This window comes from Podarcis gaigeae (genome assembly GCF_964106915.1).
Source record: "Podarcis gaigeae genome assembly, chromosome: 16".
NCBI lineage: Eukaryota > Metazoa > Chordata > Lepidosauria > Squamata > Lacertidae > Podarcis > Podarcis gaigeae.
The window spans coordinates 10,685,962-10,710,629 of NC_139693.1; the positions used below are offsets into that span (position 1 = coordinate 10,685,962).

Here is a 24,668-nt window from a genome sequence, read left to right on the forward strand (position 1 = left end):
TGACACTAACTGTCAAATTACCTCTCTTCAATATTTTGAAAGGTTTGCATAAAAAGCCTTAGCCCAATTGCCAGCAGGTCAGTAACAGTCTCTTATGAGGGCCAGAGCTGAAAAGCGTTACAAAACAATGCACGTAAGAGCCCAGGTGGATCAGGCCAATGGCACATCTAGACCAGGGATAGGCAACCTGCGGCTCAATTGCCTTCTAAATCCATCCCACGGACAGTCTGGGAATCAGTGTGTTTTTACATGAGTAGAATGTGTCCTTTTATTTAAAATGCACCTCTGGGTTATTTGTGGCGTATAGGAATTCGTTCATTCCCCCCCCCCAAAAAAATATAGTCCAGTCCACCACATGGTCTGAGGGACAGTGGACCAGCCCACGGCTGAAAAAGGTTGCTGACCCCTGATCTAGACCAACATCCTGTGCTCTCAAGTGGCCATCAAGATGCCTAAATGCAAAGCCCCCAAGCAGGGCTGTCCCTACCTGCGATTCCCATCACCTGGTATTAGGAGACATACTGCCTCCAACAGCTGAGGAGCCTGGTCAGTAGCCACTGAAGGCTTTATGCGCCATGAAAAAGAAATGGTCCTTTCTTAAGCCACAAATAACTTTTCAGGGCTGATAGTGTGGGCTGGGCTTTTTGCTCACATACACCCAAGGCTGACTTTCCAAACAAAACAAGAGTATGGAGAAGCAAGTAGAATTATTTGTACATTTATAATGAAATTATGGTTTGAATTTATTTACAACATATAGAAAAACAAAATCAGAGAATAGTGTGGTTGTTGGTTTGTTTGTTTTTTTAAGTGAAAGCAAGCTCCACCAGATCATTTTCTGTGGGGCGGGGAAACACCTCCAACACTTATTCCAATACTTCAAACTTTTACTTGCCCTTTGAACACAAGACAGCAAAATTTCAGGTCCAGTGGTGCCCCCTCCGTCTCTGCCCTTGACTGCAAGTGTTTTGGTTGATAGCAGCCTAACAGGCCCAGGAAAGAGCCTGCCACAGTTTTGAGTCGCTATAAAACAATCCCACAAGTTTTGTGTTTTCCTCTTCGGCTGTGGCTGCATGTCACCAGCACCCGAAGATGTCCCAAGCTCAATGGATCTCTTATCAGCAAGACAGCCACAAAGCAAAGAAGTCTGGTTGGAGGTGGTTTTTCGGAACGGAACGAGATTGCAACGATGCCATTGCTGCAGAAGTAACGACACGCCGGCCGGTCGAAGATCCAAGCACAACGGGGTGAAGAGAGGACCGGTTTGAGATTTTAACACCTACTGCTAAATCCACCCCCACCCCACAGCAAGGGGAGAAAAAGTAATACATTGTCTTCCCTGACAAATGTGACTTGGCCAAATGAAATTAGAGAGACAAAGAAGAAAACAAACCAGCTGCTTGACAAAACAATTCTGAAGTTGTTTTGGAAAATTGCATTACAGATTTGATTTTTTTTTTTAAAAGAGACCAACAGAAAGAGTTTTTAAAGAAGGTGATTTTCAGGAAACAGGTTTTTCAGGCAAAGGTTTCCCCCACCCACCCCAATCCTATTTAGAAGACCAAGCATTACACACACACACACACACAAAAGTAAAATCCAGTTATAAAACAGAAATACAAGCAGAACAGCAGCAGGCTTAAGTTATTGAACTTCGCTGGTTGGCTGGCTTCTTTTCCAAAGCCAAGAACAGGTGCATGATAAGCTGGAGGGGGGCATTAAAAGAGAGAAAGGGAGATATAATGGAGACATTCCCTGCGAGTGTAATGCTGACACTGTTTATCTGCAGTTGTATTCCATTAAGCCTGCGGCTTTCAAATTGCCTTTGATGGAGGAGTCCACTGCAGATATAATAGCAAGTTCTTTTTGTCTGTTTTTTTTTTTTTAAAGAAATAAAACGAAAACACAAAAACGGAGCCCCTGGCACAGAAAGGGCCATACTGCATCTCAGAAGCTTGTGCAAAGAGGTCAGGGCCGATGTACATTTTGCAGAGATTCTTTGATAATATACACGTGTTATTGCTTGAGAGAGACAACAGGTGGAAGGTGGCGGAGGCAACTGCAGCTGCAGCAGCTAAGGTGCCATCCAGAATGGCATCTGTTGCTTTGCCCGCTGCTGCGACGAGGGGTACTGGTATCCTAAGCTCCATGTCTGCGAGTAGCTACTTGCGGTTTTGTGAACCCCGTGGTCTTCTTCTTCATCCGAGGAGTCGCCAGCGTAAGCCACCAGGCCGAATCCCTTTTCTCCGGTTTTCATCTTCTTAGCTGGGTGATCTAATGATGATGAACAGAGAGAGAGAGAAAAAAAGAGAGAGAGAGACATCCCACCCCAGGAAAAAATAAAAGAGAAAGGTAAAAAATATCCCTCAAAAACATGTTAATTCAAATGAGAGGCATTAATGAATTTTTTTTCCAAAAAAAAAGTTAGTCGGACACCATTTTGAGGTCACAGAGCCAACAACGGTCACCCCGGGTGGGAGGTCAGGCGATACAGGACCGGCAAACAGCACAAGTGTGATCCGTCAGAGCCATGTAAGAGAACACAGAAGAGAGAGAGAGAGAAAAAAAAGAAAAACACAAAAAGACAAAGAAAAGTCAAGTTAGCAAAAATGAGGCAACAGGGTTTGCAAGTTCACCGTTAAAGAACAACATGTTAAAAAAAAAAACAGGAGGGGGTTGAAAGTGTCCAACTACCATTTTTTAAAAAGGGAAACTTTTAAGAAGTGGGGGTGGGGAGAGAAGTGTTATGTTCTGTCCCCCAGTTAGAAGTGTCCAATTCAAGCTGGATATCCTACCAGCAGAAAAGCCACGCTGAGCACCTAAGCACAGAGCGGAAATCGACTGACCATATGTCAATTTCACTTGGCATCATGGGAAAAGCTAAGGTTCCCTGCTTGAAATGCAGAATTCTGCTTTTCTGGGTATTGAGGAGGAAGGAGTGTGATGTATTGCTTGGTGGAGGAGGATGTAAGGAAGAGAGAGAAAAAGAGGGGAAGCAGCAGTAACTGGGAAGGAGGGCTAGCATGCTGGGTACACAAATCAGCCCAAAGCAACAACCCTGAGACCTGAGAAGGAGACACTGTTCTTTTTCCTGCGGTGTCTGAGCAAAGAAAAACATAAGCTCCAAGAACAGCAGATCCAAGTGCGGAAGGGAAAAAGTTCTACTGTGCTGCCCACTCCCCTGATCAGAATGGGAAATGGATGGCTTGCATCATCTGTCACCGGTCTGGTGGCTCCAGATGTAAAACTCACATCTGGCTGGCTGGGGCTGATGGGAGCTTTCATCCAAAACATTTGGAGGGAACCAGGTTGGTGAGGGATGACTTACAGCTTCCTCGTCCTTCTTGGGAACATAGAAAAGAGGCAAGGGACATCACCCAGCCCTACCTGGAGATGCCTTTTTTGGACTGAACCTGGGACCTTCTGCATGCAAAGCTCTACCACTGAACCGCAGCCCCTCCCCTAAAAATAAAGTAAGATTCCAGTCCTCCTGGTTCAAAACAAAGGGCTGATTTAAAGAAGAACAGAGGAAGCTCCCTTGAGTCAGAGCAATGGTCCATTTGGCTCAGTATTATCAACCCGGGCAGAGCCTCTCCTGGATTTCAGACAGGGGGTCTTTTTCCCAGTCTAACCTGGAGATGCTGGATATTGAATTAGGGGTCTTTGTGTGTGCAAAGCAGGGGCCTCCTCTTCTGCCCACTCTCACCCCTTTTCTGCCCTCCTGCCCAGGCTCCTTTACGGATCAAAAAAGCCCGGGTGCCATGTTTTAAAGGCTTGCTCTTTCGTATGTGGTGCTGTTCATACCAATGGCCCCCACATGGCACCCATGGGAGAGAGACTGGTGGTATTTGGAAGCTTCTCCCTGCAGAGCTGTGCATTGTGGGAACAGGAAGGACATTCACACTCAGAGCTCCTGGGAACTCCAGGTCTTTAAGGGTGTGTGTGTTTTCAGAGACAAATTGTACCCTTAGCTTTACCACTCTGTAATTTTACTCTTTGGAGTTCGTGTAAGAATAAAGGTTTGATTTACCCTTAGTTTTAGTTTCCCTAGCTACTAGCAGAACTCAGAAGACAGGGAACTGAAAGTAAGCTGTGCACACAAGAGTTTAGCACCTGGAGGTGACACTGGGAAGAACAGCCTAAAGTTAGCTAGGCCGGCTGATGGAATGCAAGTACAAATCACGGCTCCCGGCCGCTCACGCTCACCATTGCCGCCCACTAAGGACCCGTTCCGGTCGTCAGGTTCCACCTTCATCCCGGTCACTGGTAAAGCCGGTGGAGGCATCAGCTGCCTGTTTGGAAACAAGGAGCATTTCAAGCTTATTCAACCCATTAAAAATCCTGGTTTAAAAGCCCTAAACATTTATATTAGGCAGGTGCCTTCCTTACATTATTTTTGGCCCCTGCTGAAAACTGTTTTGCATGGGCAAACGTAGCCACATTTTAAAATGGAATTTCTATTTTACACCCAGCAGCGTCGCACCTGACCCTGCAAGGGGATTCTAAGTGCAGATTCTCAGTCCAGTTCTTAAATCAGTGGTTAGAATCAGTGTAGTTTTGAAAGGTTCAGCCCGCCATCTTCCTTTCAAATGGTGTCCAGCTGTATACAAACATTGACAGAAACCTGCTCCTCCATCATCATAAAAATTTGTTCACGGTATCTTAGGAGATGTCCAAATGCATATTTCCAAAACTAAAGTGTATTAAGACTGCAGATTAAATTTATATTTTGGAATTCTGTGGGTCAATTTGTTTTTAATACTATTTTATCAGTACAGTCGTACCTTGGTTCTCAAATTTAATCCGTTCTGGGAGTCCCGAAACGGTTCAAAAACCAAGGCGCAGCTTCCGATTGGCTGCAGGAGCTTCCTGCACGCAGTCAGAAGCCGTGTAAGCCGTGTTGGACATTCGGCTTCCAAAAAATGTTCGCAAAGTGGAACACTCACTTCCGGGTTTGTAACATTCAGGAGCCAATTTGTTCGATAACTAAGGCCTTTGACTACCAAGGTACCACTGTATTCTTAATGTGTATTTGTTTGCAAACCGCTAAGAGGTTTTGAGGATTAAGCAATATATAAATCCTGTGGAATAAATAAATGGTTTAAGAACATAAGAGGAGCCTGGCTGCTGGATCAGGCCAGAGGCCCATCTAGTCCAGCATCCTGTTCTCACAGCAGCCAACCTGAAGGCTCTGGGAAGCCTGTATGCAGGTCCTGAGCCCAAGAAGAACTCTTCCCAATTGGGACTCACTGGCTTGGAACCAGGTTGCTTAACAGACCATCTTCTCCCATGGTGAGGCTCAGAGGAGCCTGCTGAACCCGGGTCCATTCATTTCAATGGGTCTACTCTTAGCTGGATAAAACCTGTAGGAACCTGCCTTATAACAAGTTGGCCCATTGATCCCATCTAGCTTAGTACTGTCATGTGCAATATGTCCTGTTTTTAAATTTTGTAGTAAGCTGCTGTTGAAGGGTGGGTAATAAATTTAACAACATGGTCTACAACTCTCTCTCTCTCTCTCTCTCTCTCTCTCTCTCTCTCTCTCTCTCTATACACACACACACACACACACACACACACACGGTATTTTTCGCCCTATAGGACGCACTTTTTCCCCTCCAAAAATGAAGGGGAAATTTGTGTGCACCCTATGAGGCGAATGCAGGCTTTCGCTGAAGCCTGGAGAGCGAGAGGGGTCGGTGTGCACCGACCCCTCTCGCTCTCCAGGCTTCGCGGACCTCTCCGCAAGCAGCGGGAGCGCTCCCGTTGCTTGCGGAGAGTTGCCTGCACGCCGAAGCCTGCGCACGCTGAGCTCAGCGCGCCCAGGCTTCGCGGACCTCTTCGCAAGCAGCGGGAGCCAGCACTGGGCTCCCATGGCTTGCAGAGAGCTGCCTGTTTGGGGGCTGGGGTCGGGGGAAGCTCGGGCCTCCCCCGACCCAGCCCCGCGCCTGGGGGGAAAATATTTTTTCCCCTTTATTTCCCCCTCAAAAAACTAGGTGCGACATATGGGACGGTGCGTCCTATAGGGCAAAAAATACGGTATTTGTCTTTTCACAGTACCCCAAAACTCAGCAACTTCACTTCCCCTAATGATAGGGCCTGAGGAGCACTTCCACACTGAAACACATTTCATTGCAGTTCCCACTCAAAACTGTACCAGAGCAAAGCCGGGCGCCACGGCCACAACCTACCTGTCCCTCTCTCTCTCCTTTCCTGAGGAACTTGCTGGCTTCGAACCCGTTCCATCCATCTCGGTCTGACTGGAGAAGCCTGTACCTAAATTAGTCATATGAATGGGTCCATGCTATGAGCAGAAAAACACAGCGGCATTAGCAAATCTAAAACTATGACACAAGCTATCAGCTCCTTAATGAAAACTTGCAGCAGGCCCAGTCTCTTTGCTCTCTACACACCATTACAGGCCATGCTTCCGTTTTTTTGTTGTTTTTTTCCTGGGCCTCTTAAAACGCTGTGCATTTTGCACATGGTAAACTGGAAAGCTTGCTGCACAACAATGCCCAAACCACCTGGGAGCATGAGCATAGCGTATCATGGCTTAAGATACTCTGTGCAATCCTTCCAAGAGCCCTTGAAAGGTAGGCCAGGCTTTGTTGTTTCCATATTGCAGATGGGAAGGCTGAGGCTGAGCAAATCGCTAAGGAGGCCGGTGTCATTCAAAGCCAAGGTGAGGTTTGAACGGGGGCATTTCTCAACACACAGCTCAGGTTCTGTGCCACTCCAGGATTTGAACTCAGGTGTGTGGGATATTTACTTCTCTTCCAAAGGAAAAGGTAACAGGGATCAGTTTTTTGTTTTAAAGGGCTGTTAAGACTCAACAGCTTTTTCAGACCAGCCTCACAACTGAGACTGCAGCAGCCTGTGCCACCTGCGGCAAGTAAGAACAGCTGCCAGGGAGGTTAAGAAAACAGAGCTGGTTCCCTTTTCTTCTTCTCCTTTCGAGCTGTCCAAATGTCACAAATGACTCACCTAAGTATGGAACGAGGAAGGTGCCTTACACCAGGTCAGAACAGAGGAAGGTGCCTGCTAAAACCAACAGGCCCTTCCTTTCCAACTCTTGAAATGAAATATAACGTCATCATCTGTGTCTGTTTCTGTTAACTAACCATTCACTTTAGTTTAAATCAAGATCTTCTATGAACATTCTTCTTTGCTCAGTATTTTTGCTCACTCTAAACTCAGCATTCATTTTCAGTGGCTCTTTATATCCAAGCCACTGCCTTTTATTATGAGAACAAAGGAAGGTTCCTTAGACCAGGCCAAACCATCTCGCCAGCACAGCCCGCTCTGACTGGCAGATTTCCATGATCTCAGACAGAGAAAGCTCTTCTCCCATGAACTCCTAATGTGATATTTTTTTAAAACTGGAGATGCCACAGTGTGGCTGGGGCAACCCACTCAGATGGGTGGCGTTTAAATAATAAAATTTAAATTTTTATTATTATTAACCTGGGACCTTCTCAATTCAAACGAATGTGCCTTTTTATTTCAATTATGGCCCCTCCCACATGTGGGCAGACAGGCTAGTCACTTGTGTTGACTTACTTACAAGCCTAGGTTAGAGATGGTACACAAACAAAGAGGAAATAGTGGCATCTATTATAAAGTTTGAAATTGGAAGGAAAAAACACTCCGTCCTCGATCACCACCACAAAGCCTCAAAACCCAGCGGAGAGTAAGATGCAAACTGGGACAGCTAGTGGGGTCCCTCAATGGTGCAGGTAGCAAGGCAAAATATATTTTGAAAGTTAATGGGATAGGGGTCAAGGTGTTGCAAAAAAAATAAAAATGTAAACAACAGGGGGCCAAACTGCTAAGGAATTCATGTGGTATGGATTTCAAGCTTCCTGGTCAGAGCTCAAACAGATACGAGATCAGGAAAGAACTGTGGTGAATACTCTCTCTGCTTCTACTGCAGGGTGGGGAACCTGTGGCATTCTATGTAGTGCTGGACTTCAATTCTCATGTGCCCTGACTACTAGCCGTGGCTTCTGGGAGTTAAGAGTCCAATGATATCAAGAATCTATATGTTCTGTCACCACCGCTTTAAAGTGTCTCAAGGTTCCTTTGTGTAACAACCATGAGAAATCAGGGTCCTACCTCTTGGCTGGCAAACCACCTCGCCCGGCAATTGCTTGGGACACCTAGAAAAGGGTCCACGTGATGTTGGGACTACAGCTCCCATCAGCCTCAGCCAGCATGGCCAATGGCCAGTGACGATGGGAGCTGTAGTCCAGCAACATCTGCAGGGCACCTCGCTTGGGAACGCAAAGCCTGCCTAGGGATTACTGCCTATCCCAAAGAACGCAGCACCTTCTTTGGACAAGGGGATGGGGAACTTAAGACGAGCCTGATGAATCAGGCTCATCTAGTTCAGCACCCCGTTCTCAGATGCTGCAGTCGGGATTGTGCAAGCAGGAGCCTAGCAAAAGAGAATCTCTCCCAGCTTGTGGCTTCCAGCAACTGGCAGCATGTTGGCCCTGACCCTGACCCTTCTACCATATCTGACCCGTAGAGGCTTGTGGGAAAAACCCAAAAATCCAGGTGTGGAACCAGCTCTGTGACCAAAGGAAAGAGGGGCAGGGGAGGCAGTAAAATGGCAGGGAGTCACTCCACCTGGTATCCCAGCAGCCCAGATTCCCGCTCATCCGGCAGCTCTTCAGTGAAACGCCTTTTCTGGCCCGGCTGGGGTTGGGGCTGACCTGGCGGCTGCGTGGTGGCCGGCAAGGTCGTCTTCACAGGGGCAGCTGGGAGGAAAGGGGCACTCAGCGGCGTCTGCAAACCACCCAGGCAAAAGAAGAGAGGGGTTATTTTGATACTGATCACATTTGTAGCCCACCTTTGCTCCCCTTTGTGGGCAAACACCAGAGTGGTTAAAAAATACAAGCAACAACAAAATAAAAATGTATCTTAGAAACATGCACACAATCTCACTGCACTGAGAAATCCTGTGAAACGCGGGAGCAATTTGAGATAATAAAATCGCCCGTTAGAAAAGCAATTTCTTAAGCACCAACAACTTAAACAGTAACGTGTATTTATTGTATTTGTATTGTCTGTGTTTTGTTGTTCTTTCTATATCCGGTAAACTCCAAACCAACAAACACAAAGGTAAAACAACGCAATATAGGAAAACAATGTCAAATCCAATTGTGATGGGCACCTTTAGCTACTGTTTACAGGGGGTCACAATTCAGCCCATATTCAGAGCCCCCTTCCCACAACCAAGCGCTAACTAAATCCGCTTCCATGGGGCTACATTTGTCGCTGTGAAAGGCAAGTCGGGCCTTAGCTCTGCACTGCTCTATTTGGTCAGATCTGCCCTTCCTAAGGCTCCCAAGCCAGGCTCTCTTTTTAGTTACATGCCTACTTCTCTCTCTCCACCAATCAGTGCTCAAATTAGAAGGGCAGGGATTTTTGTGCTGGGCCTCAAGCTCATGTTTTTAGACACCAACGTTTGGATTCCTTACGAGCCTCCTCACTACCTTTCCCCTGTAATTGGAGCAATGGAAGGCTCACACCCTGCAAAACCGAACACTCTCCCTGATGCTGTGTGCACTTCTCACATAAACAAGAACCCAGATTTACTGGTTTGCCATGGCATGAATGGGCAGCTTGCCCTACCCCCACCCGCAGCAGGTGAGTCCCCCACCCCACCCCAGAATGGAGTAATGCATCACGCCTGCAACACATCACGGAATCGCAGATTTGGAAGGGACCACAAGGGCCATCTAGTCCAACCCTCTGCAATGCAGCGACTTTCTGCCCAATGTGGAGCTCAAACCTATGACCCTGAGATTAAGAATCTCAGCATGACCTTGATTTTTAAAAAGAAAAAAGAGAAAGATGTGAAATCTGATAACTTCTCATTCAGACCCCAAGAGATATACTCCACATGTTAATGTTATCAAATCTCCCCTCCCCTGCTCAAATACAATAGCCCCACCACCACCACTAAGCTGTGTTAGGATTCTGCCAGCTCCTGAAGGCACACCTGCATTCCTTTGATCTCCGGGTTTGAATGTCCTGCTTTACCGTATTTTTCGCTCGATAACACACACCTGACCATAACACGCACATAGTTTTTAGAGGAGGAAAACAAGAAAAAAAATTCTGAATGAAACAGTGGATGTATCATTTTTGTGCTTCATGCTGTGGCCACAGACATGTGATTTGACAGTGAGTTTGGGGTAGCCCAATGCAAAAATCCTGAGAATCCATGTGGATGTGTGCTTTGTAACCACGTTTTTGCACCATTGCAGCCCCAGGCAACAGTGGGTGCATGATTTTTTTGGTGCAGGCTGTAGCCATGGACATGCTATGTGATCTGATGGTGAATTTGGGGTGACCCAATGCAAAGAGCCTGAGGATCCATGTGGATCTGTGCTTTGTAACCACATTTTAAGTGGGGAGGGAAGGAAAAACATAGAAGGGACAAGGAGCACCGAGAGGGGTGTACGGAGAAGCAGCTGGCTAAGAATGCAGGAGAGGGGTTTTACCGGAGGGAGGAAAGGAAGGCAAAAGTTCCCCCACCCACCCAGCCAGCTCTCTCTCTTTCTCTCTCTCCCACCTGCATGTTGCCTGCAAGTCCCTAGACACAGCAGCAGCGGCAGCAGCAGCAGCAGAGCACGGAGAGGAATTAGAAGGAAGGATGCTCTGCTTTCCCCTCTGCTTGCTTGAAGGGAGAGGTTTTCTCTGCTCTTTGTTCCGTTTGAGCAAACACAGTAACGAAACAGAAGAGGGTGGGCAGTAAGACCCTGGGGCAGAATGCAGGAAAGCAACAGCTTTCTCTCTCGGGAGGCTCGAACGCACTGTGTGGCTGCCTGCAATCAGTTTACCACACCGAGAATGAAGATAAAGTGGTAAAATAAGGGGGCTGGGTTAAAGCTAAAGGGAAAACCTCAAAGATCCCTCAAGAACAAGGCAGGGGTTCAGGGCTCCCCAAGCTGAGCTGCAGCCTTAGAAGGGAAAAATGGGGCTTTCGGAGGTGGTTTTTACTGCCCCACTGCTTCCAATTTTTAAAAAGGCAAATTGCAGGAGAAGATGCAGCAGTCAGTCAGTCACTCTCTCACTCCTAGTGAACAAACACACAGGCAACCACACACTCACAAAGCACACGCACTAGCAAACACACAGTCGCGCTGCAGAGTGGCCAAACCTTCTAGCAAGCACTTCCCTGGCTTCTGCTGACTGCAACGAAGACGACCCTCGAAGAAAATGTGTGATGCACTCGGGCCAGTTGGCTCCAGGGACCACACATTCGCCCAATAACACGCATAGACATTTCCCCTTACTTTTTAGGAGAAAAAAATCTGCGTGTTATAGAGGGAAAAATACGGTAATTGCCATTTTAATCACTGTGCCGCTTTAATGGGCTCGTTTCATTGTGCATTTTAATTGCCAATGTTTATTCTGAGGAAGTTGTTTTACTATATGTTTCATTTATGTGTGGTTAAAAAACTTTTTTTAATTTACTGCTTGTAAACTGCTTAGAAGCCACCTCCTAAAGGACCAGAGGGTGGCTTCTAAGCCACCCATAAAGCAGACTACAATTAAAACTTTCTTTAAAAAAAGTTTAAAAACTTCTGAAAAACAATTTAAAGCGTCTATGAAACAGTCTAAAAAATAACAACAGTCACCCCTACAGCAGTGTTCTTCAACCTTGCGTCTCCAGATGCTGCTGGACTACAAATCCCATCATCCCCAGCCGGCTTCACCAACCGTCAGAGATGATGGGAGTAGCAGTCCAACAATATTTGAGGATTCAAGGACACTGCCCTAGACACTACTGGGTGTCCCCTCACCAGTCATCAGGCAACATTCCCTGCCTTACCTGGCCAGTGCTAGCGGGAGACTGCACTTGCGTAATCGGATACTGGGTGGGCACAGGTGGGACTCCGGTGGGCAGTGCTAACACTCCTGGTGCCAACGGAACCGCAGGAGGCACAATGCCTGGCACCCCGTAAGGAGGCTGTACCGGCTGCTGAGGGGGTGGAACCACAGGGTAGCCTGCCTGAAAGCCGCTGGGGGGGTAATACGGTGGCTGAGGAGGGACAGTCGTTAAAGCTGCAGGCTGCGCAAACCCTATGGGGGTGGGGAGAGGAAGAAAGTAATTATTATTTATTTTATACATGAATTACTTCCTATTGAAGCATGTCAAGGCAATTTCACAAAAACAGTAAAAATACAGAAAATCACTGCATATATAAAGAGAGTTGAAATTCTTACATAAACACACACACATAAAAAGTTTCAAACCCAATACAGAGTGTGACCTGGAGCACAAATAAAAATATATCTTAGAAGGCCTGCTGAAAAAGGAAAGCCTTCAACGGATGCTGAAAAGTGATGGTGACTGTCTGATATGAAATAGGAAGGTGTTCCAAATTAACATCTGCCCAGACACTGAGGTCCAGCGCCGAGGTCCTTCTGGCGGTTCCCTCACTGTGAGAAGCCAAGTTACAGGGAACCAGGCAGAGGGCCTTCTCGGTAGTGGCACCCGCCCTGTGGAATGTCCTCCCACCAAATGTCAAAGAGAAAAACAACTACCAAACTTTTAGAAGACATCTGAAGGCAGCCCTATTTAGGGAAGCTTTTAATGTTTAATAGGTTATTGTATTTTAGTGTTCTGTTAGAAGCCGCCCAGAGTGTCTGGGGAAACCCAGCCAGATGGGTGGGGTATAAATCATAAATTAAATTACATTTAAAATTAACAAGCTGGTGGGCATGTGGGTGGGGACAGAAAGAAAAGCAGGTGGAGCAACGAATCCAAATTTTACACAGTAAACTGTTCAAACTGTCTTTAATATTGTATTTTAATTGTTGTAACCTGCTCCGAGACCTTAAGAGTGAAGGGAGGGTTGTTAAACAACAACAACAACAACAACAACAGGCTGGTTTCTACACGCAGACACACAGAGTCCTTTCGCTCCTCCATTCGGGCAAACCAGAGGCATTATCAGACTTCAAGGACACATTTCAGCCAGGCAAAAGCACTCAAGGGGTATATGAAGCAAGGCCCATGCAGAGGTGTGGCCTGGGCAGAGGGTGCACAAACGGGAGCAACCAGGTGACAACAGAGAACTGCTTCACCCACCATTGTGATGCAGCCCACCCCAACCCCCGCCCCAGAGAGAATGGAAAGGCTGAGAGCCGTTTCTCCACCTGTGGGTTTTCATAATGGCAAATTTAACCCCAAAGTCTCTGGTTTCCATCTTTCATCCTCACTCCACCACCGAACTAAGCGTTGCACACTGTCAATACACACCTGTTATGGGGACTGCCGTGGTTATCTGATTCACAAATCGCGAGTATTCAGCATGAACCTTGGAAGAGATAAAGAGGGATCAGATTGCTTCGGTTTCAATAAAGGACACTCATGCAAACTGACTGCTCTAGTGGGAGACTGTACAGTGGTGCCTCGCAAGACGAAATTAATTCGTTCCGCAAGTCTTTTCGTCTTGCGAGTTTTTCGTCTTGCGAAGCACGGTTTCCCATAGGAATGCATTGAAAATCAATCAATGCGTTCCTATGGAAACCGCCTTCAGACCAGGTCCGGGGACAGTCTGTCCCCCGACCTCTTCTGAAGGCCGGCGGGGGGCGAAAGCCTTCGCTGCCGCCCGCCAGCATTTTAAAAACCCCGGGACAGCGGAGGACTTCTCCCTTGTCCCGGGGCGATTTTAAAATGCTGGCGGGCGGCAGCGCTGCGTTTCTCCGCTCTCCCGGGAAGGCAGTCCTGGACCTCTTCTGAAGGCCGGCGGGGGGCAAAAGTCTTTGGTCCCCCCCTGCCTGCCTTCCCGGGAGAGCAGAGAAACGCAGCGCGTTTCTCCGCTGTCCCGGACGGCTTTTGAAGGCAGGCAGGGGGGAGCAAAGACTTTTGCCCCCCACCGGCCTTCAGAAGAGGTCCAGGAACTCTTCTGAAGGCTGGCGGGGGGCAAAAGTCTTTGTCCCCCCTGCCTGCCTTCCCGGGGGCTTTTAAATCGCCCCGGGACAGCGGAGAATTCCTCTCCCGCCTGCCTTCAGAAGAGGTCCAGAGGGCTCTCCAAGCTGCGGATAGCAGCCTGCTGCCCCGCGCGAGGGGCGCTCTTAAGCAGAGCGCCCCTCTCGCGGGGCAGACATTCGCAGCTTGGGGAGCCCTGCAGGGCTCTCCAAGCTGCGGATAGCAGCCTGCTGCCCCGCGCGAGGGGCTATCCGCAGCCTAGGCGGGAACTCTTCTGAAGGCTGGCGGGGGAGAAGGGCTTTTCTTCCCACCGCCAGCCTTCAGAACAGCCTTCTGAATGTTGGCGGTGGGGAGGAAAACCTTCCTCCCACCGCAAGTCTTCAAGACAGGTCCGGGAACAGAGGAGAAGCGCTGCGCACCTTCCCCTCTGTTCCCAGACCTCCCACCGCAAGCCTTAGGACAGGTCCGGGAACAGAGGAGAAGGCGCGCTGCGCTTCTCCGCTGTCCCCAGAGATTTCCCTATGGGCTTTCGTCTTGCGAAGCAAGCCCATAGGGAGATTCGTCTTGCGAAGCCGCTAAAAATCGGAAAACCCTTTCGTCTTGCGGGTTTTTCGTTTAGCGAGGCATTCGTCTTGCGGGGCACCACTGTATCGCCCTGGTTAGGTGAGCCTAGTTGTATGCAAACTGTTAAGCTCCTCCTGTCTGGATTGGTTCTACTGCCCAATGCCACAAGTGGGAGTCTGTCTGGGGGCAGGGAAGGGGCTTCTTCAGTATCAGGGATGGGGAACCTGTGGTTCTCCAAATGCTGCTGTAGTACTACTGCTCCTACCAACCCCTAGCAAGTATGGCTAATGGGAAGGGGATGATGGGAGCGGCAGTCCAAAATGTTTGGAGGGCACCAGGTTGGGGGAGACTGCATTAAAACAACAGCATCCAAAAAAGGGGGAAATCAGGGCCATTACAAAATATAAAGAATTACTCAAGACTAGCACAATCACAAATAGTCAGGTCCAACCGTCAGCTCCGATTCCCAACTATGAGGTGTTTTACTAGGTTAAGCAACTGCACCGCAACAACAGCTGGGACAGCTCAGTTGGTAGATCATGAGACACTTAATCTCAGGGTTGTGGATTCAAGCCCCAAGTTGCAGAGAATTGGACCAGGTTGGCTTTCGTGGCCCCTTCCAACTCTAAATTCTATGATTCTATGACAGCTGGCCAGTTTGGGAGGGTTTCAAATTAGCAAAAAATGGAAGACATGCTGCTTTGTTCCAACAAGAATCCTTTTCACTAGGAGGGTCAACATGCTGCTGGGACATCAAGGGCTGACACAACCAAAGGATGCTGGACTCAGATTCCCATCAGGCCCCAGCTGCCACTGCCAGGAAAGCTGTATACAGTGGTACCTCGGGTTCAGAAATTAATTCGTTCTGGAGGTCTGTTCTTAACCTGAGGTACCACTTTAGCTAACGGGGCCTCCCGCTGCCGCAGCCACGCGATTTCTGTTCTCATCCTGAAGCAAAGTTCTTAACCTGAGGTACTATTTCTGGGTTAGCGGAGTCTGTAACCCGAAGTGTCTGCAACCTGTAACCTGAGGTACCACTGTATAAAGTGCAGAAAGAGGTGGGCACTTCACGTAACTTTGGCGAGAGAGTGCAACAACAGAAAAGAAGGGCTTACTTACTGTTTGTAACAGGTTCTCACAAAGCTTTTTGGCAGCTGCAAGGCCTTCTGGTTTTGGATGGCTGGAGGAGAGGAAATACAACACACACGTTCCGGTCAGACTCCAGACATCCGCGAAGATGGTCAAAAGGTTCCTACATAGCAGGGGGTGGGACTAGATCACCGTTTCCCAAACTTGGGTCTCCAGCTGTTTTTGGACTACATCTTTCATCATCTCCAGCTACCAGGATCAGTGGTCAGGGATGATGGAAATTGGGAAACAACGGACTAGATGTCCCCCGGGGCTCACTTCCGACCCTGCTATTCCAATGTTAGGAGTCAGGTGTCCTTGCTCACCTGCTTCAAATCACCCAGGGATCCGCTAGTAAATCCCAACCTGCTTGCTACCTATCCCACATTCAGCTGATCAAAAAGGCTTCGTAATTAAACTAAGCCAGCTTACCAAACTTGACCAAACCTTTACACTTGGGATGGCACACAAAAAGCCCATTCCTTCCCGGAGACAAAGCCCAGCAGGCTCCCAGCTCCCTACCTGATGTAAATGTACATTGGCTCAAAGGCTTCTCGGCCAGAGGCAGGTTCGATGCATCCAGAGCCCTTCCCCCGGAGGAACACCTTGGCGCCGGTCTCAATCTGGATATGTTGCAAGTAGGAGCAGCCTGGGCCTTCGACTTTCTCCTTTACGTTGAAGGTAGGTACAGCGTGTTCCAAGCCAACAAACAATTTGTCCTGGACATAGTGCATCTGTACACACACACACAGAGAGACACCCTTAGGTGTTGCATTTGACACCAGAATCAGGAAGGAGTGGGAATGGATTAGAGGTCCCCTGCTAGGGTCATAGCTCAGTAGCAGAGTGTTTGCTTTGCATGCAGAAGGTCCCGGGTTCAGTCCCTGGCATCTCAGCATAGGGCTGGGAGACAACCTTGTCTGACACCCTAGAGAGCCATTCCCAATCAGGGTAAGCAACAAGATGGACCAGTGATCTGACTCGGTATAAGGTGTGTATAGACAGGTGTAGCCAGTGTGGTGCTGTCAAAATGTTGCTGGACTACAACTCCCATCATCCTTGACCACCCTGAGGCCAATGGGAACTGTAGTCCAACATCGACTGGCAGGCACCACACTGGCTACATGTTTGTCCGATGGCACAGTGAGGTCTCCACTCTTTCTGCAAGCTGAACCCCTCTCTCCATCGTGTTTCTCTAAGAGGATGGTATCGACAGAGCCCAGCTGTACAGGCTCTGCCTTCTTAATCCTCTAGGTAAGGGAATAAGCAGACATGGACAGTTCAACAGGCAAACAGGTGTAAAGCAAAATGCAAGGCAGTGTTCAAAACTCCCATAGTTCTAGGTGTGTTTTGTGACAGAGAATTTCATTAGCGTGAACAGTTTCTGAGCTCTGGGCGCAGTACTGAGCCTAAGATTTCAGATTAAAACTGCACAGTGGAAGGAAAGGAGGACCTTTTTCTGCCTCCCCACTTCCAGCTACTCTCTGAAGACTGGAGAAGAGGCCCTCTTAGGGGGGTAGGCAGGGGAAACATGTCTTTGGGTTTTTTTTGAAGTCTTCGTATGAGGAATAGACAGTGTGGAAAATGAACCTAAGATTTTAGTTGCAGTTCATTCATTTTCAGCTTTGTATTCTTGTTATTAAAAAAGCATGCCTAGACATTCCATGGTTGCACCCATAGCCTAGGTTTAAGGTGCCATTTAGCTCCTAGCTTTCATATATCAGTTTCTAACATGGATGCAAGGGTAAAGACACAAGGACTTGGCCAGTACGTACTCCTCCTGACTGGAAGGAGGGCTTCTGGCCAACAGCCGGAGGCAGCTGAGTGATGGGGGCAGGTTGGTGGTAGACGGTAACTGTAGCTCCGTTGAAAGTTGGACTGGATCCAGTGGCAGCTTTCACGACGCCGTTTGTAATGATTTCCTTGATTCGGTTTACTGCTCCTGTAAGGCAAAAATAAATAAAACAACTTTAGTCCTATGAAAAGAAGGGAAATTGTGGTTACTACAGAAGAAGAAGAAACATTTAGGGTAATTTCACAATCATTATTCATTAAGGATATAGAACTGTTATCTGTGTTGGATTTGAATTGTTTTCATGTAGGTGTTGTTGTTGCTTTAGAAGATCATGTGAAGGACACTCTGCATGAGGCCCTGGAGAGCTGCTGCCAGACAGCGTAGGCGGTACTGAACTACATTGACCCAGTGGGCCTGACCCAGCATAAGGCAACTCCTTATTTTCCCAAGGACAGGCTCTTTGAGGGGAAGGTCTGTGGCCTGGTGGTAGAGCATCTATTTTGTAAGCAGAAGCTCCAAGGTTCAATCCACCAGCATCTCCAGGCAGGGCTGGGAGAGACTCCCTGTCTGAAAGCTTGGAGAGCTGCTGCCAGTCAGGGTAGACAATATTGAGCTGCATGGGCTAGTGGTCTCACCCAAGCATAAGGCATATATACTCCTATCATGCAGTTATAGAGCTGGGAAAGGCCTTGATGGTCATACAGTCCAACCCCTTGCTTAATGCAAGGTTTATAATGTTGGAAGCAACCACAGCAACCCTTAACAGATGGGTGCCCAGCGAAAAAATTAAGCAACAACACAACTTCATATTTAATAACAACTCTGTGCCTGTTAGGCTAACGGTCCCTTAGTCAAGTGAACTAACCTCGGCTGTGTACACACTACACCTTAAAACACCTTAAACACATCTTTCCCCTTAAAGAGTTGCACTGTGCTTTATCCCTCAGTTGCAATTCACAGCAACTCTTAACAAGCTACAGTGCCCAGAATTCTTTTGAGGGAAATAATGTGTACAGCACATGCACAGCCATTCTCTACCCAGGGTGTTGAATCAGAGCTTACTTACTATCCACCAGTTCTCGCGTTTGCCCCTGGACGTGCAAGTACAATGGACGATCTCTGCAAAACACAAGTTGTAATATTTTTTATATACTTTAAACTGAAACAAAGGTCTCCACTGGAGGCAGTCAATGTCACTGGGACTCTGGGAATAAACTGTAGTCAGCCTCATAGGGGATAAAATGCTGCACTTGGGGGCAATCTTATGGTGAGGGCTCTCTGTCCTTGACACTGGGCACTGTGTGTTTGCTCTCATTAAAAGGGATTTGCAGGAAGGTAGCTGTTTGGTGGCGGGAAGGAGTCCTCCTGGTTTTGCAAACTGAAGAATGGTAATGGTGGAAGAGCAGAGGATTGCTTGTTGCTTCCTCCATCCAATAACATTTGACTTGCAGAGTTTTAACTTTGCACATCTCGATGAGGTGAGCAGCCAAGTCACATAGCTTACAAAATTACAAAAATGCACAAACGTAGCTGGTCTGCTCGTTCAGGTCCAGTATCTAATCCATAAGCACTCATTCTTCTACAGATTTTTTAATCCTGGAGAGAACCAGAGGAGGAAATTGAAGAAGATACAAACCCAGGTCCAACTTTTGCTTTCTCTTCTGCAGTCATGTACCTTCCCCGAGTTGAGACTGCGGCTCCGCTCAGCCTACTTATCTGCAGATACAAAGGGACAGTGAATTGCTGAGATTAGGAAATGCAGTAAAATCCCCGCTGAATCAGGAGAAAGGCTCACATAGTCCAGCAGCCCCAATTTCCTACAGCAGCCCTTGGAAAGCCTCAAGGGGGAGCTCACAAGCAGGGCCTAGAGGCAATAGCCTTCCTTCACCCATTCATGCACCACCTATTTGTCCTCAGCAACTGTTAAGCAGGCCCTATCTGCACAACATGAAGATACTGTGTTACGTGTCTTGACATAAGGATACGGAAAGCTGTTAGAAGACCTCCTATTTCCAGTATGGAGAAACAAATTCTAGAGTTCCCTGGAAAGAGGGACCAAATGCTAAACTACCTTGGGAACTGTCAGGGAACTGACATCGGAGCCAGAAGTGGAGGCAGGGCTCCCAAGCGATGCCGGAGAAGGGCCAAGTAGGGAGAGAGGGGACTCATCGGCTGGGGAAGGAAATCAGCGTAACACCAGGGATAAAGGGGGGAGGATGGGGGAATCGGAGAGGGGGCTCCAGGACTCTTTGCTGGAGACCAGCGGGGAGAGCACAGGTCCTCCGCTACCCACACCCACCCTGCGCAGAAGACTTCCGCGCAGAGAAAGTAGGCGTAGACTTGGTGTCAAAGAACTTCTTTGCTGGAAGAAGTTCAAGAAACGCCCACTGACGGATTCTGCTAGCGACTGAACAGCCACGAAGTGAAGGGCTGTCCAGCCAGGAAAGGTTTAACCAGGCTACCTAGCCAGGAGTGGCGGCAACTTACACACGAGCAACCCCATATAACCATTACAGGAACAGTAGTTTTGTGAGCTGAATAGTTATCTCCCAATAGATCTCACCATCTTTAACAAACTACAGTTCTATTATTCTTATTATTTGGGGGGAAGAATCATGATTGTTCAAACTGGTATAATGCTGCTTTAAATGTATGGTGCATCGAGGACCTAAGACATACACTGATTCTGGAGCTTCCATTTAGCTAGGATTGCCAATATTTAATGAACCAAAGCAAAGTGGCAGGGCGTCTGTTTGCATGCAGAAGGTCCCAAGTTCAGCCCCTAGCATTAAAATAAGGCTGGAAGAGAACTCCCATCCCATCTGAAACCCTGAAGAGCCACTGCAAGTCAACCTTGACAATGCTGAGCTAGATGGACCAATAGCTGGACTAATGCTGCCTCCCCCAAGACTCGCTTAACAGCTATTGACACCTGGCTGTTCCAAAGGTCGGACAGGTTTTCAACAGGAGAACCAGGCATATCAGCTGGAAAGTACCCCACAGCCACCTGGAAACCCATAGGACCAATTAGCCACAAGCAGCACAGACCTCATCCTGCGTCTGCCCTCTTGTCAGGAGGTTTCGGCACGTGAGAGGCACATCGTTTATCTCCACTTCTGCGACGACAAGATCATCTTTGCTTTTGCTGGCAGCCGGTCCTTTTCCAGGAGCCTGAAGCTGTTAACAGATCAGACAATGGGCATCAAGACACATAAGCCCCCACCCTTTGCACACTCACCTGCCCCTCTCCATCCGGGCAAGGAGGAGGCATGATCAGAGTTCAAGGGTACATTCAAGACAGGCAGAAACACTCAATGAGGGTGTGAAGCAGGGCTGGCAAGAGGTGTGGCCTGGGGAGAGTCCCAAGGGCCTACAGAGAAGCCTGAAGAGTTGCATTTGTTTGTTTTCTTTTTGCATATTCAGTTACAGTGGTACCTCGGGTTACATACGCTTCAGGTTACAGACTCCGCTAACCCAGAAATAGTGCTTCAGGTTAAGAACTTTGCTTCAGGATGAGAACAGAAATTATGCTCCGGCGGCGCAGCAGCAGCAGGAGGCCCCAGTAGCTAAAGTGGTGCTTCAGGTTAAGAACGGACCTCCAGAATGAATTAAATACTTAACCCGAGGTACTACTGTACAGACATTCATTTCTTTCATTAATACAACATCTTATACAATGATAACCATCTATTCCCAGATAGGCTGGGAAGTCTTCTTAGGATAAGAAATAACTTGAGATGTTTCATGGCTGTAACCGAAGGGTTGCATTTGACCCCTGAGCTTGAGGTTCCCCAACCCTGTCACAGGCTAAGAAAGTAGAGTCTCGCTTATTAAGCCAGACTTTCCGGCATCCAAAGAGAAAAGGGGAAGTCACTGGTACGTTAAAATCCCTCCCCCACCCTCGCCAACTTGTTCTGAAAGCAGATGCGACTGAACCAAGGGATAGATTTCATGCAACCAGTCCAAATTGCTCCAAAATGTTCACTACTGACAGAAGGGGAAACCAAATTATTTTCTTTGGAAGGATGACGGAGTTAAAACAATGGCTGGCTCATTCACCCTTTATAGTCTTAATTTTGCAGTGCAGTTCATACATTGTGTACAGTCATACCTCGGGTGGTGAATGTGACCTGTGCAGGAGGCACATTCACAAGCTGCAGCGCCGCGTCTGTGCCCATGTGTGACATGATTCGGCGCTTCTGCGCACGACACCATTTTGTGCTTCGGCTCATGCGCCGAAACCCAGAAGTAACCCATTCCGGTACTTCCGGGTTAGGCACGGTCCACAACCCAAAAACGCACAACCCGCAGCATTTGTAACGCAAGGCATGACTGTATATTCATTGTCCATTTGCAGAGCTAAATCTAGGCTCAAGGAGACTCACAGCAAAGTGCCATCTTGTCCCAGACATCCCCTTTTAATTTAATCCATATCACTTTCCCCAGAACTTAGCTATCTTGGGCTGACCGCCCATAGCCTCTGGTGTTGTCTCATGGGGGTGTGTGATAAAATATAGCCCCTGGTATATGCCTGTGGCAGCAGCCAACTCCCGCTGCAACATATACAGAATCCAGAATGACTGAAATTCTGGAGTTTTGGGGGGCAAATTCAAGACCATAGCAGCAGCACCAGTAAAATAAAGTTTTTAGAAGTATTTATCTTAATGGGGCCTAAGGGAGGTGTTGGGGACTTCTTGGGGAATGTGTACCCTGGTAGGTGCCTGGACAAATCTGAAGGCAATGCTGGGCTTGGTGAATTAATTTTTGATCAGTTTCATGTCAACACTGCTGGATGTTATGTGCTCATTTTGAACTGTTTTCATATCATGGTTTGTCGCTTGTGATATGTTGCTACAGATCTGCCTATCTCACAATTGCTATTTTGTTTTGTTCTTAAGGCAAACCACTTTGACCACAATACATATTAAAGGGTAAGGGGACAAATGAAAAAAGGGCACGCTGATTGCAGAACAAACCTTCATTACAACCCACTGATAGCCAACACAAGGGGTTATATCCAACCATGTTGACCCACTGCAATTAATTTCAATGGGTTTGATATGCCCCAATACACATTTGGCCAGATGTCAGGAAACAATGGGCAAATAGTTAATAGCATGAGTGAACAAGTCCAAATCCTAAATTTGAGACTTCAGCTGTGTACACATCAGAGCACATGGCTCCCTGCAAAGAATCCTGGGAACTTAAATTTAACCTTCACATAGCTACAAAGCGCAGCACCCATAACAACCTACAATTCCCAGGATTCTGGGGTGTGTGCTTTAATTGTATAGTGTGTATACAGCTTTCTTTTCTCAACCATCATGAAAGTTAAATGGCTTCTTGCTTTCGAAATCTGATGCCTTCACCCTGCCAGCCGCTGACCTTGTCCGTTGAATTCGCCGTTGGTTTCAGCTTCCCTTTGGCCATTAACATGGCATTGATTTTGGCTGCCACAGCAGCGGCTGCATCCAGAGCTCCCAGTGGGGCCGCTGAGCCCTCAGACCCTGACATCCCTGATACACTATCTCCGCTGCCCTGGACAGGCCGGCCAGCCACGGGAGTGGTTGCAGGAAGGAGGAAGAGAGCCGGAGACGGGCCAGGCTGGTCCCATTTGCTGCGTCGCCTGGAGAGAAAAAAAATCAAATTAAAGCTTCAGATTCCCTCCGGGGCTGCTGCCTGTTCCTTGATCTCCTCACTCCATAAGACTTAGCACTTGTAACACATCTCGACGGCTCAAAAACCCTCTCAATAATCCCGGCAACAGCAGCCTTAGAAGATAAGGCAATACAGTGGTACCTCGGGTTAAGTACTTAATTCGTTCCGGAGGTCCATTTTTAACCTGAATCTGTTCTTAACCTGAAGCACCACTTTAGCTAAAGGGGCCTCCTGCTGCTGCCACACCGCCGGAGCACGATTTCTGTTCTCATCCTGAAGCAAAGTTCTTAACCTGAGGTAATATTTCTGAGTTAGCAGAGTCTGTAACCTGAAGCGCCTGTAACCTGAAGCATATGTAACTTGAAGCGTATGCAACCCGAGGTACTACTGTATTTGTTTAAGGTAGATTTACAGCCTCTCATAAGCCTGGGGTGGGGGACCTGCGGCCCACGAGGTGTTGCTGGACCACAACTCCCATCCCCGCGACCATGCTGGCTGGGGGCTGGCGGGGGTTGGTAGTCCAGCGACGTCTGGAGGGCCTCAAGGGGACCCCGGCACGGGCGAAACGGGCTCCTCCTCCTCCTCCGCCAGGCCTCTCCCTCCCCCTCTCCCTCAACTTTCCCTTCCCGGCCTCCCCTCTCGCCCGGCCTCGCAGCCGCGTCCTCCTCACCCTCCCGAGGCCCCATGCTCTCGCTGCCCCGAGCTCCCCGTTGACATGGCTCAGACGACCCTCTCCAGGCCGCTGCCGCCGCCGCCGCCGCCTTCTCCGCTCTGCTGAGAAACTTCCCCTCCCTCGCGTCACTTCCGTTCCGCCGCCGCCGCCGAAAACGTCACTTCCGCTCGTTGTCGTAGCGACGGTGAAAGGTTGCTCGGGAGAGAGAATGTCTGGCACCATAGCGATAGTAAAAGATGTAGAGGGGCGCACGTGTGCTCAGGTTCCGGCCGTATACATGTAGAGCTTATTGATTTAATATTTCGATTATATTCTTGCTATTTTATAATTTCAATTATTTGCTTACTCTTTTTTTTTTGCTTATTTAATATTTTTTGTTTCATTTATTTGCCTACTGTTTTGTGATGTTGTTTTTGTATTTATCATTTTATTTATTTACAGGCATTTCTAAACGATAATATATATTTAAAAGAAAAGAAAACTCTAAACAATAGATACACAATTAAAAAAACACCCCAAAATCCATTGAAACGAAAACGCAGTTAATAAATTATGGAAGTGGGAACTTCTCTGTAGGAGTTAATTTGTAAGAAAGGAATTCCGGGGGAAATGTCTCCTTTTGACCTTTCCTACCGTGAGCTCCAAGAGATATGAGGCAGCTAATTATTGCCAGTCATTAGTCAGGGTTTATGCTGTTCCTAATTAGAGTGTTTTATTGCTCACTATGATTTGGGGTGAGTGGGTGGGTGTTTGCAAACAGAGCATAAGTCTTCCGTATGTAACTGAGCGCTGGATTGGGACCACAAAGACTTCACTGTTTTTCACTTTGGTCGAAAAGGATGAGAAAGTGGCATACGTACAGTCAATTAAAATAAGACAATCCCTGCCTACAG

General features: G+C 47.9%; 1 protein-coding gene across 4 annotated transcripts; it reads right to left on the reverse strand.

Moving 5' to 3' along the window:
* Nucleotides 1–702: 702 nt before the first annotated feature.
* On the reverse strand, nt 703–23,940 carry KHDC4 (KH domain containing 4, pre-mRNA splicing factor). Of its 4 annotated transcripts, none has more exons than XR_014558592.1 (14): nt 23,773–23,940; nt 22,830–23,070; nt 20,493–20,621; nt 19,081–19,160; nt 18,511–18,563; nt 17,425–17,591; nt 16,172–16,383; nt 15,641–15,701; nt 13,286–13,343; nt 11,852–12,102; nt 8,635–8,793; nt 6,192–6,276; nt 4,207–4,292; nt 703–2,274 (listed from the first exon to the last, which is right to left on the reverse strand). XR_014558592.1 is itself a non-coding variant. In XM_083715739.1 (14 exons), the coding sequence occupies exons 1-14, from the start codon at nt 23,817–23,819 to the stop codon at nt 2,075–2,077; spliced, it is 1,857 nt and encodes a 618-aa protein (XP_083571865.1). In that variant the 5' UTR covers nt 23,820–23,934; the 3' UTR covers nt 703–2,074. The 4 variants fall into 4 exon arrangements, 2 of the variants coding, with proteins under 2 accessions (XP_083571865.1, XP_083571866.1); XM_083715739.1 differs by having other exon boundaries at nt 6,192–6,304; nt 23,773–23,934; XM_083715740.1 differs by having other exon boundaries at nt 703–2,265; nt 6,192–6,304; nt 23,773–23,918.
* Nucleotides 23,941–24,668: the final 728 nt, after the last annotated feature.

Bases quoted from the DNA above. Each gene is read 5' to 3' on its own strand.
- KHDC4 (XM_083715739.1), bottom strand. From the start codon at position 23,819: ATGTCAACGGGGAGCTCGGGGCAGCGAGAGCATGGGGCCTCGGGAGG. The intron at 13,344-15,640 runs GTAAGTAAGCCC...ATCTCTTCCAAG, and splicing joins GTGAGAACCTGTTACAAACA to GTTCATGCTGAATACTCGCG. The intron at 8,794-11,851 runs GTAAGGCAGGGA...GGTGGTTTGCAG, and splicing joins CTCCCGCTAGCACTGGCCAG to ACGCCGCTGAGTGCCCCTTT.